General features: G+C 48.9%; 1 protein-coding gene across 5 annotated transcripts in view; it reads left to right on the forward strand.

Annotated features, from left to right (window-relative positions):
- Positions 1-2541: 2541 nt before the first annotated feature.
- The window catches only part of cdc42bpb (CDC42 binding protein kinase beta (DMPK-like)), a 46786-nt gene continuing 29159 nt past the window's right edge, over positions 2542-20168 (forward strand). For 3 of the 5 annotated variants that reach the window (XM_023800719.2, XM_023800722.2, XM_023800720.2), the window contains exons 1-2: positions 2542-3342; positions 19603-19694. In XM_023800719.2, the coding sequence (XP_023656487.2) occupies positions 3168-3342; positions 19603-19694 (267 nt within the window). In that variant the 5' untranslated portion in view covers positions 2542-3167. The remainder of the gene's footprint in view (positions 3343-19602; positions 19695-20168) is intronic. The other 2 variants (XM_023800724.2, XM_023800723.2) reach the window with 2 other exon arrangements.

The following is a 20168-nucleotide window of genomic DNA, read 5'->3' on the forward strand; positions in this document are numbered from 1 at the left end:
GAGAAAGCCATTCTGCAATGACCTGTTTTGCATTCAGTCCTATTTCTGTGAATGTAGGAGTTTCATGCTGCTCAGTCGTGTCCCTCTGGTTAAGGAAGTCTAGCAAGTAAGTGCATAATAAAGACATTAAGAACAAAGGATATCCGATTCAATTTTTTTTCCTTCAGCGACAGAGTCTCAGCCGCCTACCTAGTGAGCTAACGTTGCTAATCCATCGCCGACGCCGGCACGTCTACTGACTCTGAGCGTTAGCATGCAGCATCAAACTGTCCCACCCCTGGCCCGTGCCACTTATTCCCCTGGTCTGGAGCCCAGCAAGGATTTACAAAGTCCAGCCCAGCCTGATAAGAAGACAAGGGACACCGTGATGCAAGGCAGATGGACTCAGGCATGGTAAACAGAGATAACGGACAACAGATCGCTTCCAAAGAAGGCCTTCCACTCGTTGACTGGATTTGGGAGCTTTGGTACAGCTAAACTATTAAACTATGCAATGTTGACTCTGAAAGTCAAATAGTACCTCAGGGTACAATGTAAACCAGCATATAAAAAGTCAACAAACAAAACCTCAGAAGCGAAATTAGAGCTGCCAGAGTGGCGTAAAATGGACTCACTCCGAAGTATACCATAACAGACAAAACAGGAAGTGAGTGAGTGAGTGAGGAGGCCCCACAATGGACAGATCAATGCAGGCACTATTCTGCTGACAAGGAGGGTCAACAAGGGCCGCCTGCTTGAAGTGACCCCTAACAGCTGGCATGCAGACACTTCAGCAGATCAATGCACCGTGATTACAGGTCTGACGGAGATCTCCGGCACACGCCCTCCAATGACGTTTAGCCACCTTGTCATTGCCTTGATCTGATTCAGGCATCCGATCGGTGTCCCGTCTTACTGCCGGACCAGTATTTCCTACCTATGCCTCCCTGTCAGTAATATCCATTAACACTGTCCCACTTCTGACATCCGAAGTCCACTCCTCAGCCTGTCCCACTCGCTTTCTCTCTCTCTCTCTCTCTCCTGCCGTCTCCTTCGCCTCAGTCAATCCAGTTCGCCTGTGTGCAGTGCCACAGCGCTGTGCGACGGTTCCGGAAGCTTCCCTGTTCCACTTTCTGCTTCCGTAACCTGAATAAAGGACCTTGACAATGACAGAGAGCTGAAAGCAGAGCTGGAGGGGAGGAGCACAGCCATCAGGCAAGGACCTGGGACCCTTCTTCCCGCTACAGAGGATTTGGAGGTTTAGACCCTGACTGGCATGAGAAACTGCACAAACTGTCTGTGATTCAGAGCTCTAGAGTATGACATACCTTTGTGTGTATATGTGCGACTATACAAGTGCATAGCGTGCTGTGGGGGGTGTGAGGTTCCAGAAAGGGGTCATTACACAATGCTGCCGCCCTACAGGAGAAAAGCAGACAATGCAGGGAGGGGCGAAATGTTGCGACACACTTCGATTTGTCATCCTCACAAACTGTTGCCTCCTGAATCCACAGCGGACTGTTGCTCCAGACACAGGTGATGAGATTTCATCCCAGATGCAGTCTGACAATGTGAGACACAATGAATCAAGCTACTGGCTCAGCAGTGGACTGAAGGAACAGCAAAGCACACATTGTGCGCCCTTGCTGTTTAGACAAAACATGCTTTTCTCAGTGGGTGGCAGTTACCCAGCGGCCAGTGAGAGGCTTCAAGGGGCAGCATTGTGGGGTCTCACCAGTGCCATTCGACTGCGTGTCCCACGCCGCCAAGCCCAGTGTCTGACCTGGTTCCATTTCCTCATACCTGCTCTCAACACTTTGTCTGACAAACCTTTGCACACGCCATTCTGTCCATCCCCAACAACACATGCATAGGTAAACAAGCAGAAAATCCTGTTTGTCACATGACCAAACACGAATAATCCAGCACACCACAGCGGTCCTGTGTGTGCCTGCCAGATTCGTTTCCTTGCTTTTTATTTACTCTGGGTGACTCAGTGAGTCTGGGGCGGGGGCTGTAGATAGGTTTCAATGTAGCGTATCAGTTGTTCAGTCGTTAAACCGGGACATGCACAGCACACATGATAAGGATATCTACAAAGGTTTGTTGGCTTCAAGGCATGACTGCACTGGGCCGATACTAATATTACATACGTTTAGTTTCTTTCTATACATAACACATAAAAGTTAGTCTTATTAAACACACAAATTAAGCACAGAAAATCGGAAAACGACATGCTAATACCCTTTGTTACTCAGGTTAATAATGATTACAGGAAAGAAAAATGCTGTCGTCTGCTCTGCCTGCGGCGAAACAGATCATTAACACACAGCAATACACGCCGGCAGTTTTGCAGTCATCAGCGTCCTCCCTACTCCTAAACTTTTATTTTTCCATTCGTGCTCATTTAAAATAAGAATCGGTATCTTTAATGACTTGATCCATTTTTTTTCGGATACAGCAGCTTGTGCGTGCGCCGGGTGTCTTTCAGGGATGAAGTCAGTGCCAGTTGTCTCCCGGTGCCTGTCAATCAGGCGATGACGTAATGGATCTCGGCAGCGTTTCCGGTGTGTGGGCGGGGCTCTGCGCTCCCGGTCCGGATTCCCTGTGAGTGAGTGTGAGTGAGAGAGATAGGGCTGGACAGCACTTCAGCCATATTCCACGCTGCTACCACCAAGCTCCGTGCGTTGGCCGAAAAAAAAGGTGGCTCCCGTGGCTGTAAAAGGAACTGGTGTTGCTGAAGGTCCCTACGAAACTCAGCAATTTGGGATCCCCGGATATTTTTCCATCATTCTTGTTCGCAGCCGGTGGAGCTTCAACGATTGGTCGACGAAAGAAACTAACGAGCGAAGAGATCTCCATTTCTCCAAAGTGGAAAGTGGAGATTTGTTTGGGATTAAAGCAAATGGGACCGGTTAGACGCTGAATCAGAGGGAAGCGAACATGGTGGCGACTGGAACAGACCCGAAAAAGTCTGGGCCGTAGAACAGAAATTTAACAAAATGTCGGATTTATTCTAGTTGGAGGAGTCCGGGACTTTAGCACTAAACCTCGGGTAGATAAATCCATTTTTTCTTTTTTTTGTGTGTTTGCGGGAGAAGGGGGAGGAAGGAGAGAAGAGGTGGAGGAGGAATTTGTCGGGGTGCCTTTTCTCCAAGAGAGGGAGCGGTGACTTGTATTCAAGGAAAATGTCAGCGAAGGTGAGGCTGAAGAGGCTGGAACAGCTGCTGCTGGACGGCCACCAGAAGGGCGAAAGTTTCCTGAGTGTGGAAACGCTTCTGGATATCCTGATCTGTCTTTATAACGAGTGCAGCAACTCGCCCCTTCGGAGGGAGAAGAACGTCTCTGAATTTCTGGAATGGGGTAAGTCCGTGGGACGGGGGCTTAGCCGAGACCTGCGCCCACTTCCTAAAATACACAAACATTATATAAGTGGTCAGACTGGATGGACACAATGTAACGTTTCCTGAAATCAGACGGACCCTTTGGGCCTCGATTGGCGATTAACTTTGAACCTTGATCGTCCGTGCTATGTAATGCCCAGATCGTAGTGTAGCAAAATACCACCGATCGATCGTAAGTTTAGACTTAACTTTCAAAATATTAGTGTTTTTGTTGCGGGGACAGGAACTGGGTGGCTTGTAGGGGTGGGAATAGCAGTATCGGTCTGTTCAAGGCAGCAGCTCCGTAGACCCAGCCCCACTGATCTGACACATTCTGTGCTTAGCTCCGGATTGCCATTGGTATAAATATTCGTCTGTTTATATACGAGATAATCTTTGGGTGTTGCAGTTAAAGCCAAAAAATGCTTCACCGTGATTTGCTCCTTCAATAAAAGCATTCGGTTTCTGGCATGTCATGTGGGGCGGCGTATCTCCGGGATGCTCTATAATCGGTATATAACGGGAAACACAACAGCATCCCGTATTGGCTTGTACTGATATTTCAGCGATGGGTTGGTGCCCCCAATGATGTGTTTGTTATACCGGCCGGTGGTTTTCCTGGTCCTCCAACGTGCCCGCTGTGTTCAACGGCCTGCACTCCACCCTCTGCCGCCGAGGCCTGATCCTTGAGGACAGTTTCAGGGATGCGCTAATGGATGTCAGTCCGCTTTCTCACTTCTTGCCAAATGAAAGCCAACATTGAGCCGTTGTTTGCTTCATATACTTGGCCCGGCTTTTTCCAGTGTTGACAGTCGTGTGTGTTTTTGCCTCACATATTCTCAGTTCTCTTTTGTATTGCTGGCCCATGCTCCCAGTGCTGGTACTGGCCTAACCTGACCAGATCTTACCCTGCCCCCCTGCCATCAGCACTGCCAGCCTTGCTGTCCTCCCGTAATCAGAGGATCCACTTCCTGTAGTGTGTCTACTGTTGTCATTAATGAGATTATAATCCATGTGGTTCAGCCTTGAGTTGCATCTGTTCTCTGCATGGCTGTCACTTCAGGCTGTCTCAGTCTCCAGGTTCATGTTATGCTTAGGGGCCTGTGTCTGTTGACCAGGGTCTAGGCCATTTGGATGGTGATGTGATTTTGGCTCTATTTCTGGCTTGGATCTGGAGTGGTTTTCACAGTGGGGCTCCAGCAGATGCCTATGAGGGACAGGCCATTTGGAGGGCAGCAGAAGGGCTAAGTCAGGTTCCCCTGGTTGAATTGCTCTTTATTGAGGATGTAGATCACGGGTGCCCAACTCCAGTCCTGGGGGGCCAGAGCCCTGCACGTTTTTGGGTTTCCCCTCATTTAACACACCTGATTCAACTCCTTGTGCTAATTACTGTACCACACAGCTCTTGAGCTGAATCATTTGTGGTGGAACAGGGAAAGAACTAAGCTACACAGGGCTCCGGCCCCCCAGGACTGGAGTTTGACACCCCTGATGTAGATGGTCTCTTGCTAAGAGAGCTGCTACTTGGCCACTGTAATGAAATATGAAGGTAGATGGAGTTGCGCACTGGGCTGAACTTGCAGTGTGCACTTAGGGCAGTGTGGTGTGTGGCTGTTCAGTGGACATAATTCACAATAACACTGCGGCTGCAGTGTAGTGGGGGAGCAGGTTTTTAACAAGGAATGCCCTTTTGAAGTGAGACTTTATTGCGGGGTTTGGCAGCACTGGTAGTGATATACAAGTGATTGTATATCTCCCTGCTACTTCAGCAAGTCAAGGCGGGGCGGGGGGGGGGGGGGCACACAGAGCATAGGAATTTAACTAAACCTCCCAGGATGGGTCTTGCTGCTGTTTTCTGAAGCACGGAGTGATTTCACATGGGCAGTTCAGCCTTCCAGCACTGAAGCTGGCTCCTTGATAGCTATATAGTTGGTGTATCTGTATGTTTAAAAAAAAATGTAACCAGCAATGTATTTGACTAGCCAATGTTAAGTTTAACAGACTACAGGGTCAAGTAGATGCTAATATCTTAAAAAGCACCCCCAGAGACTGGCCCTCAGTGTGTCTCTCTGGCATCCTAGCCCCCCCACCCCTCCCCACCGCCCACAGCCCTGCTGTGTGACCCAAATGGCTGCTGATAATCCACGTTCACCGAACACCACTCCAAGGTCAGGGGAGGAAGGGGAGGGCTGGGGGGGCGGCTGGAGTGAAGGGACCTCTGACCCGAGTATTGAAAGGCCGGCACTGTTCCGTCCTGTCCTGCCTCCCACCTTCCCTACACTGTGCTGCAGGCTTATTTTAGGCCCAACGGCTGTTTTTATCCAGACCGTTTTCCCTGTTCTCCTACTGTTTGATGTCATTGAAACTGTTCAAATTAAGCACATTTCTCAAGGGTAATAGTTATCAGCCCTCCTAGTTAGGATTTGAACTGGTTTTGAGTTTTTGTAGGTGATTTTCTTTGTGTGGTCCCCTCACCTGTGGCCTAGTGTCTGGTTTGTTCCACCTGCCGCCCTGCTAGGTAGTTTGCTGCTCCATGCAGGTGTGAGGTTGGGGTCTGTTTTGGACTCGCCCATCTCAGGTTCCCAGACCTCTCTATTTTCAGCCCTTCTCCCTGCAGGTTCCGGCTGCCCCCCCCCCCCCTCTCTCGGTTCCCCCTTCTCAGCTTGGTAGTGGTACCAGCTCCTGACCGTCCACACGGAGACTCTGTCCTGCTGGGATATGTTGCACTTACTGGCAAATATGCTGGTCCACTAGACCAGCGATCCTCAAACCCATGGGCTGCGACCCAAATTTGTGTCGCTGCAAGTTCTGAAAGGGTCGCGAGGCAGAGTTGGAAGTGTAAGCATTTTAAAACCAGCGAGCTCCTATGCTGATCCGTGATCAGATTTCCCAGCCCCAATCCTAGAATTAACCTATATAAACGGGTCTTGGATCTGCAACTGCTTAGCGCAAAACTAGTGAACATGCAACCGATCCAAGAAACCAAACCACAGATGCTTAATTTAAAATTCACTGGCGCATCCAATCAGATTTGTGCGATAGGCATTGATTGGCTTGAATTGCAGAGTTCACTACGTGCTTGAACATAGCGTTAATTTAAAGCTATATTTGATATAAGGTCTCGACTGAGCTGGTATGGTAGAAATTGGGTCACACTGCAAAAAAAGGTTGAGGGCAAGTGGACTAGACACCGCTCGGTGTGCCAAATTGTGCCCTGCGTAGTAGCGCGTACTGAGCATGTGCACATTCACGGCAACGTCACGGCGGTAGTCAACGCGAGAGTCCTGCAGACTAACCTTCTTGCCAAGTAAGCAGTGGTTCCTGTGGCGATGCGGTCCGGCCCCCCAGTCGGGCCACACCTGTTACGTGGGGGGGGAGGAGAAGTCAGTGCCGGAGTGGCACTCGTGTGGCTCTTTAAGAGCATGGCCGGTTCACACAGCCCAGCTGCAGTTGCCATGGTTACGCAGACCGGCCAAGTTCTCATCGATGGCTGCGCAGCTGATCCGGACAGCTGAAGAAAGGCCAGTTGGAGTGATCCAGCCTTGGCCCCGCTTCATAATTCCCATGTTCTTGGGCTAGCAGAGATGAAGTGCCGGCGGTTGTGGCCAACTGCCGGGTCTCTGCGGCCTTCTGAGGAAGCCCCAGTGGCGTGCTAACTGGGAAATAAAGGGCTCGGAAAATGGCGTTAACCTGGAAAGCATGTTTTCTAGTGAAGAGCATCGTTCTTGACCTCTGCAGACGGAGTGATCAGATCGTTTCCCAAAAAGCTTCTCTTTGCAACTTACGTAGTTGGAACTGTTGAGTCGCATTGTTCCAACTATATAAGTTGCTCATGTTGTTAGGAACTATGATTTCGGGAGATGTACCCCTGACTTTTCGTTGTCGGATATTGCAAAAGTATCTCCAGTAAATTTTTGTGATGAAGCCTTTCTGTAGTAGTAGTAGTGTGAGGCAGGACCTGCAGTGTTGGCATGTGTCCGCTCTCACCCATGCTGCGTGGTGCAGGAGGTTTATCTAAATGATAGAACTTCACTTAGGCAGGATCTTCACAACTCTGTTACCAAAGGTGTTACCTAAGAATCTTTGCTGTTAATCAAACCAAAAGTGGCTGTGAAGGGGGGGGGGGCACTGCAGGGAGATGCTTCCAGTGGGGCTGTTATTTGTGCAAATGAAGAGAGCGCAACAAAGCAAACACAAGCACGGTATGGTAGGCCGAACCGGGGAGGAACAGGCACTGCAGCTACATGGTTATACAGTGGTATCACTGGGGGTTACAGTATGCAGTGTGCGTCTCCCTGTGTAAGTGTTGGGCAGTTAGGTCTCCTGCCAGTGAAAAGGCTCTCCTGTGTCCATCTGCCTCGCCGTCCTCTTGCTGTTCCTCACTCTGTCTCAACGGAATGGGAAAACGGAAAATGCCGTGTTGTTTCTACCGTCGCGAGTACTTTGCGTAACGCAGTGATGGATCGCAGGTGAGGAAAAAGTAGCAACAGGACCTAGCCTGTCGAGGAATGCCTGTTTGTGGGGGGGGGGGGGGGCATTGGAAGTCAATCAATCCCTGGACACGTTTGAATTAGCAACGTTTCCTTTGCCTCTTCAGACCTGTTCTTTTTAAGAAGAGGAGTCACCTGACTAGCTGTCCTCTGTACGTCCGGAGAGGATTCTGCTCACTGATGTTCATCCCCCCCATCCCCCTCCCCCAGCTAGTACAGCCCAGATTAGGCATCCAATCCTAGGGCACCTCCTGCAAATCGCTCCGTCAGTCGCCCAAGGGGCTCTGCGGTGAGCACACAAAGTCACACTGGCATGTGGGGGGGGCGGGGGGTCGCTCTCGTCGCATGCCTGTGATGTAAACCCCCCCCAGACCCACTAAGCCTGTATGGACAGGACTGTTTTCTTCCGTTTGTATCCTTGTTGCCAGGTGATGAGACCCCCCCCAACCCCCCATCCGGCTCAGTTCAAGGTCGCTTTCTGCAGCTCCTAATGGGAGTGAGAGGGTCCCTCTGGGTCACGCTCCGGACGTTTGGTGGCGCCGGCCCATTTTGGCACCCCCCCCTATTGAAATTTCATGGCTGCCCTCCCCTGTTAGGCGTAGTCTCTCAGGAAGCAGCTGGTGCAGGGAGCCTGGTGGTTGGTGGTAGTGGGGGGGGGGGGGGTTTATCTGAAACTGGCTCTCTGAGAAGCTTCTCCTGTTGACTAATAGGCCTCGGTTTGCTTTGTCATGACCTGGTCCGTGACGTTAACTGTTTTTCGGAAGCTGAAATCTGAGAGGTGATGAACTACGACACCGACTGGAGGGGATGAGCAAGATCCTAAGAACAGAGGCATATCTGCAGGCTTTCTGACATCTCACCCTCTTGATAAGATGATGGCCATATGGTGGCGCTCCGTTACAGTCCTCTGGGACTTCAGGATATCTCCGGCTGCAGCTTGTGTGCTGCCCCACCATCCCTCGCTATGTGCCCAGTGCCACAAGGTTCACTCCCAGCCACCCTGGCAGGAGAGACAGGAAGTGACAGCTGCCCCCTGCGCCTGCCTAGCAGGAAGTGTGTCAGTTGCCACAGCCTGCCCTGTGTTTTCTCTGCAGTGCCATTCTGCCTGGTCTGTGTACGTTCACACGTAGACTCTGTGCTGGACCTGCCGGAGGTGGTCATGACCGGACGAAGTCGGTCACGGACTGCGGTCCCGTGAGGATTGCCGTTGGAGACGATCAGTCAGCTGTTTATAAAGGACACCTGCGGGAGGCCTTGTTTGCGGCACTGGGTGCTCGGCGTGTAAATGCGCCGCGGAGGATCCCGGGCCTTACCGCGGAGGGTGTGTCTGCTTCACGCTGGCAGCCGTCCCAGCTTCTCCACCGCCGGTACCAGGTTGAATTACCCTGTAAATAAACCAGTATAAATGGTTGCTTCTTGCAAACAGGTGTCCGGGATGCTGACTCTGCATAAGCGGTGATTGGTTTAGTTACACCCACGCTGGTAATTGTTTTAAATGCCGATGCTCACAGCTTCCCAGCCTGCCTTGGAGGGCTGCTGGTGGGGGGGGGGCAGCAGCATCTGTTGGGAGGCTCCCTATTGGTAGGGATCTCCCCCACAGGTCACTGTGGCAACCAGTGTGGCTATTCCGTCGTTGGGGACCTGTGACGCATCCGGCAGTTCTGACAACCGTTAATGGTGTCTGCTTTTGCTCGTAGCGGGTGGTGATTCCTCCCCCCGCCCCCCCCCAACTCCCAGCCCTACGCCATCCAAGCCAAGGTTTACAAGCCTGTCATGTTTCTCTCCTCCTCAGCTGCTTGTTTGGTTTTATGATTTGTGGGGAGTCTGGAAGTGCTGGATTGAGGGAGGACTTTGAGGCAGACCCCCCCCCCCCCTTGATCGCTCTCGTTCTGCCAAACCGGAGGTTGCTGTTTTTTTTTTTTTTAAACTTACGGCTTCAGTGATCTAGCTCAGTGTTTCTCAATCCGGTCCTTGTAAACACACACACAGTCCACGTTTTTGCTCCCTCCCAGCTCCCTACCAAACAGGGATCTCAGAGGGAGCAAAAACGTGGACCGGCCGTGGGTCCCTGAGGACCGGATTGGGAAACACTGATCTAGCCTGTGCTCTTATTCGGAATTCCTTGTTTGTGTTTTTTTTTTCTCTAAAATTAGTTGGACAGTTACTTGCACTTTAATGTCCACAATATTTTTACAGATGGAGAATTTCCTTTATTTTATTCCTGTTGAACCTGCAGCCTCCCTGCTGCTACTCCGTCCGGTGGCTTGGGGTGAAGGCCTTAGGTTACCTGAGCTGTATACCTGACCTTATGAAAATGTAGTTCTGAAGACCTCAGCTGACCTCACTTGTAGGTCATGCTCTGTTAACCTTCTCCTGTACCCACAGTCGCTTACGGGGCGAAACCGGCCACAGTTGGCGATCGACATGGAGTGGCGAAAGATCTCCCTGTGAGATCTGTCTTTTGCTCCGATTTATTTTTTTTAGGACAACTCCTACTTTATATCTCTGTTCCGTTTCTTGACACGGCAGCCCTGGGGAGGATGGGCCACGTTACAAGTGCCGCCCTGGTGGGTACGGCGGGTCCCTGGTGGTGCCCCCGTCTCCCCAGTGGACAGTCGCACAGAGGATGCATCTTTTGGCTAGATTGGCCCGTCTGGGCTTTTCCATACCAGGGCTTAGCTGCCATCTCTGCGGTTTTACTTTTCCTTTTTTTGCCACTTTGAACGTGCTTTTTTTAATGCCTGTCTCATTAATACTTCTGGATATTTTTAGGGAAGTAATTCAGGTTAAGCACCTCGCTTAAGGGTACAACAGACATTGTGAGAGAGCAGCCTGCAATCCTATTGGTTTGTTATTCTGGTTCTTCAGAAACTCCTGACACCTGCTTAGAGCCCCACCCGGGGCTGCTTGGGGTAGCGGGTTGTGTGAAGTGGGGGGGGGGTGCGTAGGATGGAGGCCAGCAGGGGTCTGCTAAATGGCTGCCTTCGGGGGGGGGGAGGATGTGGCAGCTGGTGCCAGATAATGGCTTAACCCCAAGCAAGAGAGGATTGGGCTGTCTGCTTTTAACTTCAGTCGCAGTGCCGGCCCGCCCCCAACACTTAGCCGCGCTCCGATGCGAATCGGAGTCTCCATCAATGTTTAACGACCCGGTTGTGGGCCTCTTACACACGGGCCACGTGAACTCAGCCAGTACCAAGCCTCTGGGGCCGCGAGCCCTCGCCTGGTCAAAGCACAGAGGGGGTCCTGTTCCACCTTTTCTCGGGGGTAATCTCACCACACGTGGAGATGCAGCCCTGACTGTCACTTCTAATGGTTCTGCTGCCCCATTAGCTCTTTATCTATGATGAGAGATGATCCGGAAGGTAAGTAGATCCTGGCGTAGGGCACGCTGCTTCTATTGGTCGTGAAGCTCTTTGCAGAAGACAAAGCAAAGCCGGTCCATGCCGTATGGCGGCCTTCTATCCTCTCGGCGAGTATAAAGATGTGTGCTTGGGCCCAAAATGGGTCAGTGCCGCTTTCTGGTACAGTTTGCTTGATGTGTGCTGGTTGGGAGGAACCTTCATGAGATGCCTCCAGAAACAGCACGTGGAGCCAGGATAGGCCAAACAAAAGTACCCTGATATTTTCGGACAATATTTATAACTGTTTTCATATGTACTTATTTCTTGTCAAATCTGAGCCATGTCTCTGTTACGGAGTCGTTCGGAGCATCAGATCCAGCAGAACCTTGCTGTGCTGCTGGTGGTTTAAAAGTCGAACACGACTCCGATCCTTTGCGCATAAATGGTGCTTTTTCAAAAAACACCCAACCTGGGACAACACCTACAAAGTCTAACATATGTAGTTGAAGGTTAGGCAAAGATTGCACTTGAGCTGGATTGGCGCAGCCTGGGTAGATGATGACACGGCAAACTAAAATAGGTTAATGATTTAAATCAGGATGGCTCTGTCTTTTGAGGTCTTAGCCTCTAAACATGTTAGTCACTTCAGGTAATTATTATATTTTTCCTCCCACTGTTGTATTGATGCTGTGGTAATTTAATGCTAATTAGTAGTTCTGTTGAGTGCCTGCAATTTGTTGTTATTCCATGAAAGACAAACCATTTTAGGAAGAGATTTGTTTTGCCCCATGTTGGAACATCACAGTATTAACAAGTGTCCATTCACTCAACGAGCCGTGGCATGCTAATGCTAAAGGATAGTCTCGCTAACAATAGCTAGCATACCGGTCTGGAATCACCGCGGGCTTGATGGTTTTCTATGGTGAGATGGTCCTGGAAGGGTATGCTATTGCCTACACGACATGGACGGTGGTGAAGCAAGGACCGACAGATGGAAAGCGCACAGTCCTGTGATGTCTGCTCAGCAGCATGCAGTGTGAAACTGCACTCACAATAATGCCACAAGATGCCTCGTGCACAGGCAGGTGACTGGGCTGGAAAATGATTTAGACCTTAACACTGAATGGGGAAGATGCCGATCTCCTATGGATGCTCCACGTGTTCATGTGGAAGATGTCTATATGTCTGATAGAGGACAGATGGTATAGTGATGCACTGCCCTCTTGGAAGCCTGTGTGTGACTTACGTGGGTGGGGGCCAGATTTCAAGGTCTCAGATGTAGAATATTATCAAAGAGAGTTTCATTTTACTGCATGTACGACTGCAAAAACAATGATTTTAATAATAGATTTATCTTGTGATATTTCAGAAGTGCTTTAAAAAAAAAAAAATCAAGGTATTTTTTTAATTTACAGTCGTAGTGAAAACTTTACACAGTGTAGAGAATCTTTAAAGTCCACAATGTGGCATAGAAACAAAGATCAAAGTTTGATCAAGCTTGCACATAACATTTCTTTAGAAAAACATACAAAATAACTTGCTTCACAGTTTCCCATGACGAGAATGAGTGCATAACAAAATCCCTTCTTGGCCTTGTTGGGGAATACTGACTTTTTTGATGATGCAAGATTTAAAATGATTTCACACACTTCGGATGTTTTGGTCTGGTATGAACCCTCCACAGATGAACTCGTTGCCTCTGCCATAATTAGTTGAACACGCCAACTTTTAAAATTAGTAGGTGGTGATGCCATTATACACAATTTGCGTAGAAAACCACAAAAATGGAACCAATCAATAGCAAAAAAGCTCCTTTGTTTACTGATTATTATCGAAATCGATTAATTGTTGCAGCCCTAACTGCACGTTTTTCATTTGGCCAATGGGTTAGCACTTTGGGGAACTGGCTAAAAGTTGAGGTGTTTATGAGGTCTAAGGCTGTTTTGCTTGATCTTTGGGTTGATACAGTGCTTCCCCTGAGTATTGATGACATGTGTAATGAGTCTCATCCAAAATTGAACTTATTCATCGCGAGTAACAGATGGAAATGTTACCATCTGGTTCTGCTGAGAGGGTCATGCTGCTATGGTGATGAGCTCTGTATCATCCTCTGCTGATCCATGTAAGGTCGTCACGTTTGAACATCAGGGTTGGTCAGGACCACAGTGTCGTCAGAAAGCTATAGTCCTCCATAGGGTAGTCAGTGGGCCCCCACACCTATGGTAGCTGGCAAATATTACACTAAAGGACCCTGTTTCCTTCATTAGATGCTTTGATTTTTCCTAGTTTCAGACATATTCTTTTTGGAGGTGCAGCTCAGCACATTCCTAAAGCCAGAGGTGGAATTTTCAGGTCCAGAAAGTACAAATCCAGACCAACCAGTTGAATACTCTGTGACTGTGACTCTTTATGCTCAAACTGGTTGGTTAAAAGTAAATCATGGTCTGGATTTTTACTTTCTGGACCTGAAATTGCCACCTCTGCCTGAAGCAAGAGCTTTTACCAAATGCAACATTGTTTCACCCTGATTTTTGTGATTTTTTTCGCTGCAGGGTACATGCCCTGACTTTTCAGGTGGGATTTATAACTGAGAAAAACCTGCAACACCCACTGCTTTGGCCCCTCTGCTCTTTGTGTGTTTGGGCATTTTTCCACCGTACCAGATTCCAAACTTTTGGTACTTCAAGAAAGTACCTGGAGAAATTAAAATATAGCAAGCGTTGCAATTTTAAGTATTATTCCTTTTGTAGATTCTTATATGTTTAAAGAATCAGTTTAAAGTTTACCTCTGCTGCTTTCGCATGAGCGCTGCATACGTTCTCTGAGACCATTACAATCATTTTCATCTTTGCCATTTAACTCGAAGATGGGTTTGCTAGATTTATCAACTCCTTTTTTGTTTTATTAATGCCCCAATATTTATTGCAACTATATCACATCGCTAGGGCACCACTCTAATTTTGTACTGTTAGGCTATTCAACAAAATGCTTTTTCAAGGTGGTGTTTGTCTTGTGTTTGAGGCAGGCTATTTGCATAACCAGTCGACTAAAGAAAGCGTTTCAAATCCCACCTCAATGTACTGTAGTACCAAAGAAGTATCCCAGTTGTTTTGGCACTTTTGGTACTAGTGCTCATCCAGAAGTCAATGGAAAAGCGAAAGTACTGTACTTGGTGCAGTGAAAAAGCACCCTTTGTGTGTCTGTGACCAGGTGACACCCAGCAAGACCTTCAGACAGTCAGTACGTTTACATGCACAATAAGAAAATCAAATTATTTTGTTAATCTGACAAAAGCCAGACTTTAAAAGCACATGCAAACGTGTTCGTCTGCGTAAAATCATATTAAATCAAATTTCTCAAAGTTGGACTAAGACACCCAGATAATGGGAGTTGATTTACTTCTGCATGTGTACATTAAATCCGACTGAAACTGGCCTAGGTGCTCTGCACATGCTCCAGTTTCCCCCCTGGTCTGTGACCCTGAAGTAACAGAAGAAGCCGCTACACCGAAGAAGCTTGGAGCACAGCAGAGGTTGCGTTGTTGGCACACTCCAGCACTATATGGAGGTGTCGTCTGCCTTCGGATAAAACCACAGCCACAAGGAATAGCATCTTGTTTGTAAAAAAGAAAGAAAAAAAAGTACAACGTACAGCGCATATCAAATGTACTGCGCTGTAAAGCGGTCCGATCCGCCACTCCACTAAAGGGTGCTTTTACACCACACCATATACCGTACTTTTGGTACTTCAAAAATGGTACCAAAAGCGTGATACTTCAAGGTATTGATTTTACATTGGCGCTGAATGACATCACAACGCGGGTTGGGGTGTTTTGTACCCAATTTGAAAAATGGCTGTAGCAGGGATGGACAAATTCCTTCTTTGTTTCATAAATTCCCAAATATTTATTACAACAAAATCACATTGCAATATTTGAAAAAATTCCAATACCCTGCTTTCATAGTATATTATACAAAATACTTTATTTCTTGTTATGCTGTCCTGATTTTGTTGTATCTCGTCTTCTCACCAGATCGCAATTAAAGCTTGCATCACTTAATTTGTCCACGCATCCATTATTATTAATTTAATTTTTTACATATGTAATGTGTAATAGATCACCTGGAAAAAGCTCAATACTGACAAGCTGTAACGAGCCATATCGCCACCTATCGTAGCGGAGTCAGACGTACTTCAGTCAATAAATCGATTCCCCTCCCGTGCATGTATACTGGGACAAGGACAGTAGTCCGATTTAAATGGCATAATCGAGCTATAACCGTAGCTCGACTTAGCTGTGCATTTAAACATAGTTAGTTCTTCTTTTTTAAAGTAAACCAGTGTTGTTTTTCTAGCCACATTACCTTCCCCCCATTTCTGACGCACATGCCGTGACTCGCAGCCTTGCCGCGCGGCGCTTGGTGAGCTGGGCGTGTGCCCAGGGGTTTGCAGGTTCTGAATCTCGGCTGCGTTGAGTTGGGTGGAAAACGAGCCCGGTGAAGTCGGGCACAGAAGACCGTGTCTGTACGCCGGCCTGGAAAACCACAGATGAATAATACATAGGTGTATGTGTGTGTCTGTCTGTGTGTGTTTGAGTGTCTGAGATAGGGAGTCGAGCTCCAGCTTGTGCCCCCCTCATCTGACCCAAAACATCAGAGGAAAACCCAGTCTCTCACTTCCACTGCATTCCTGCTTTTGCTTGGCAGGAAATCTGACGCCCGGCCAATCAGCCCAGGATATGCCGGGAATCCTAATGGGTTCCCCCATTTCTCTTACCTCCTGGCTCTTGTTATAGACGGCCTGGCTGATGGATGCCTTTTTCTCCTTTTCGGTATCGGGGCACTCGTGGCAACACAATCACCAAGCCTACCAGCAGAAAATCACGCACACTTATGAATCTGGCAGCACCTGACGATCAGGGATCGAGTCCAGCAGGGACTGTCAGTCTGAAAGCTCCGTGGGAGATTGAGTTTGGTTTTGTGCTCTTGCCACTGTAACTTTATAGTTTTTTAACCTGTTTAGTAAAGAGAACACGTCCTCTCAGGGAAGGCCCCGAACTCGTGACTCAGAAAGAAAAACATTGTTCGGGGTCATGGTGTTTTGCACTGCTGCTGTGCTGGCCGGTCCTGACCCGACGGGCGACCAAACAGAAGATGCAGTGTTAGCGTGGTGACATGGGGGTGGTGCTGCCCCCAGCCCCCCAAAGAACCGCACAACGGCCGGCTCTCATGCCGCCGCAGGCCACTGTGGTTCCACCAGCAACGGCTGAGATTTTTTGCAGCATGCTGGGGGAGTGATCATCGCATGGGTAAATTATGGCAGCTTTCTAGAAGAGTGCGGAGACTCAGTGCAAATGAGCCAAAATTATAGTTGAAGGGCTGTCGCATGATGGTGGTCCAAGGTTTCTCATTCGCTGGTAGAGTTTGACACCAACAGGGGTAAATGGGCAAAACTGTGGATTGTAGGTCCCGGCTTCAAGACCGACTATGAAGCTCTCTGTCCCTTTCACCATAACCGTGTTCTGGTTCGTTTGGGGTGGTCAAGTACACTTTACTTGAGGGGCTTGTTTTCATTGGGTGACCCGAGCCTGAAGGGTTCACCTGGAGAGCTTGTCCAGTGAAAATGCTGATCAGGTTATAAATAGGACACAGCAGCTGCTTCTGCCATCCTGGTCAGCGTGCAGATTAGCCAGGGATAACTGGAGCATAGGTGGGAGGAGCTGGGATCCATGGTTTGAGGTTGACTCACTCCTCTCCAACAAGGCCTGCCGTCTTGTCCTCCAGTCGGAGGTTTGGAGTTCAGTTTTCTGAAGCGCTTGCTTGTCCTGTTGGGGCTGAGATAGTCCAGGTTTCATTCTTGAGTAGGAGAATGTGGGAATGGGGCACTGGTGTCTTCCTTTCTACACTCATTCTTGGAAAACCGTGAAAGTCATCTTGAACAGCACTGTGGGCAGGTTGTGATGCATTTCCTAATAAGTTCCAGTTCATTTTGGTTTGTCACAACTGATCAGATCAGCCCTGTTGCAATAGTTCACAGTTAGTTTGCTCTTAAATGAACAACCTGGCAAAGGGCTTGTTTCTGATGGGTCCTCCTGTTGCTCTGAGGGCATTTTTGGACCATGGTTTGGCTGCAGATTTGTGTGCTCTCTGGGCTGTTTATGGTCTCGTGTGGCTGGTGGGAGGCTTTGTGGTGTGTGGAGCGCGTTTACGTAAAGGCAACGATTGTGCAAGACAGCCTCCTCTCGAAAAACCGGGTGGACTCCCAGCCGGGGCAGGGCTTGGCTGTGGGTATGACTGACTCATGTCCTCAGAGATCCCTCTCCTGCTCATACCTGTCGGCAGCGCTAAGCTGGTGTGTGCTTCAGCCTGCCCTGCTCTGACACAGCTTGCTGTGTGGTATTATCCTAGAGTTACCTTCCCCAACATTACCAACCTGTCACTTTGGATCCTGCTCTTGATTGGTCTCTCGGTGATCTCTGGATTAGTGGCTGCCATGTTGCTTGATCAGCTCTGTTTAACTGGCCTTCGTTTTAGACGTGCTTATTGTTTTTGTTGGGTCATGAACTTCTGATTAAAGGCTGCCAGGTGCCAGTTTTGGGGGAATTCTGCTGATTAAATTCTTTTTGTAAGCAGGGAGCCTTAGGGCGCAATTCCACAACAGACCAGGAGGGGCCTTTTTTTTTCCTTTTTCTTTTTTTGCTGTGTGTTTTGTCAACCTTCTGTCAAAGGTCATAATACAAGGAAAGGAGAAAAGCAGGGTAGAGCTCTCGGGATTTTGAGGGAGGTGCTGAAGGGGCAGCTGTTGTGAAAGGCCAGTTTTACGATACGCTCAACAAATTGGAGCTCACCTGCTCAGTGTAATACCTCCAATGCAGCGTATGTGTGTTAGCTCACCAAGGAGTGGGGTGTTTGCTGTGTAATCTCCCTCGGAGCCGTCAAACAGAAAGCCCCCCTCCTGAAAAGGAGTTCTTTTCCCCCGTCTCATGGGTTGTCATTGCCATATTTATTCTGACGGCAAAAGGAGGATGTCAGACGGTTGACACGCTCAGTGCCGGTTTGCACTGTTAACGGTGATTACTTGTGAGTTGGAAGATGGTTTTTGAAAGTGAAGAATCCTTTTGTGAATTGGTGAATTTGCGTTGTCAATGGCCATGGTCTGCCCAGTAACTTTACTGTGGGTGAGTCCTTGTTTGGAAGCTTGGGTTGGTGTCACAGCTTCTTGGCACTCGTGGTTCTGTCCATGTGCTTGTGGGTCTCTATGTTCTGTCTGGCTGCCCCCAGCACCCCAGCAGGTCCGTCCAGCTTGTGGGTGGTCTCTGTTCCAGCGGCCCTCTGCTCTTCCTCACCTGAAAACGCAGGTCCCACTTCAAACGGCTTCTCACTGATCCACTTATCTCTCTCTCTCTCTCTCTCTCTCTCTCTCTCTGAGAAATGGAGCCCCTAAGAAGGGGGGTGTTCTGGAGGAATTTCTACAGTGGGCTCGGCTACCCCCTGGCTCACCTTGTGCAGGATTGTACCCTGGATGAGGCACCTGTGTAACACCTTGCATTTTTTTCTTTTTGCGGTAGAGCGTCAGGGCACTCTGGGATCGTGTGTGAGCATGGTAGTGGGTCCTGTGTTGAAATGATGCCCGAAAGGGATAAATACACCCATGCACCTCTGGAGTTGACACGCTCTCATATTGTGAAGAGCTGCACCACTGACAAGCTCAGACAGGATTGTGTGGGGAACAGGAAATTTGTTTTCTGAGGAACAGGAAATGGGTTTGGGAGGAACAGGAATAGGAGTTGAACATGATTTTGAGAACAACAGGCGTAGAGAAGTTGTCTCGGGGGGAACAGGAACCGGAGAGGGTATGGTTTTGAAAATGGGTTTGGGAGGAGCAGAGACGAGGAACAGAAGTGTAAGCTTTCGGGACTCTGACTGTTGCATTTGTATGGTTACTGGATGACCTGCCCTAAACCCCCTTGAATCACTTTTGCCTTGATATATGTCTCTGCTAAAGCTAGAGGTAGAGCCACCTCTACATTCCCCGGGGTATAGATGTATTTCCCGGATCTGTAGCGTGGGGGTGACATGGGGGGGGGTGGGGTGGGGGAGAGAGAGACCCAGCATCTCACGTTCTGAGCTGCTTCTCCCGCAGCTGCTTTGGGCGCAGGGAGCTGAGAAATGCAGTGTGCCTTGATGTGGAAGACTGTGACCCCAAAGTGGAATCTGAGAAAGCAGACGACGGGAGTGGCAGCACAGGGCCTTTTGCCCCCGGTTGTAGCCACCCCCCCCCCCCTCGCCCCACAGTCCCATTAAGTCTGCAGGGAAACAAGATATTCTGGTTTCTTGCAATGACATGCTGTCAAACCAAGGTTAAGGCATACCCTTATGCCCCCTCCCCCACTCTCTCTATCCCCTGCAGTGAAGCCGTTTACCACCACTGTGAAGGATATGCGGCTGCACCGGGATGACTTCGAGATGCTCAAGGTGATTGGCAGAGGGGCATTCGGAGAGGTAAGAGTCTGTGAAATCTCATGCTGACCCACTGTCTGCACCGTACATCATGAGGCTGTGATGAAGAGCCAGTTCATTTAACAGCTTACACTAGACTGAGGACTTAAGTCACATGGTTTTGAGTCCCATGGTTCCCTACCTGTCACCCCCAGCAACATGTATGTGATGGTTGAGATGACATATTCTTTCAGTATGTATGTAGAGCCAGTGGCTAATTTATCAGGTAAATCTACTTGCTGATGCAAACAACCTGCTTCCCCAGAAAGCACATCACATGACTGCAACTGAATACATACAGCCCACGGACAGGGTCAAAAGGTTCACTTATTTTTCGACTAAGCCTGAGAAACGACCAAGACACCTGATCCAAGTGCTTTTGCACGTGGTGTAATTGTTAGTGCCGCATGTGGTGGTTTCGCCGTCTCAGGAACGGCCATTCTCCGGAGATCTTCATGCAGAGTCCAGACTTTATAG

Source organism: Paramormyrops kingsleyae, chromosome 14 (genome assembly GCF_048594095.1).
Source record: "Paramormyrops kingsleyae isolate MSU_618 chromosome 14, PKINGS_0.4, whole genome shotgun sequence".
Lineage (NCBI taxonomy): Eukaryota > Metazoa > Chordata > Actinopteri > Osteoglossiformes > Mormyridae > Paramormyrops > Paramormyrops kingsleyae.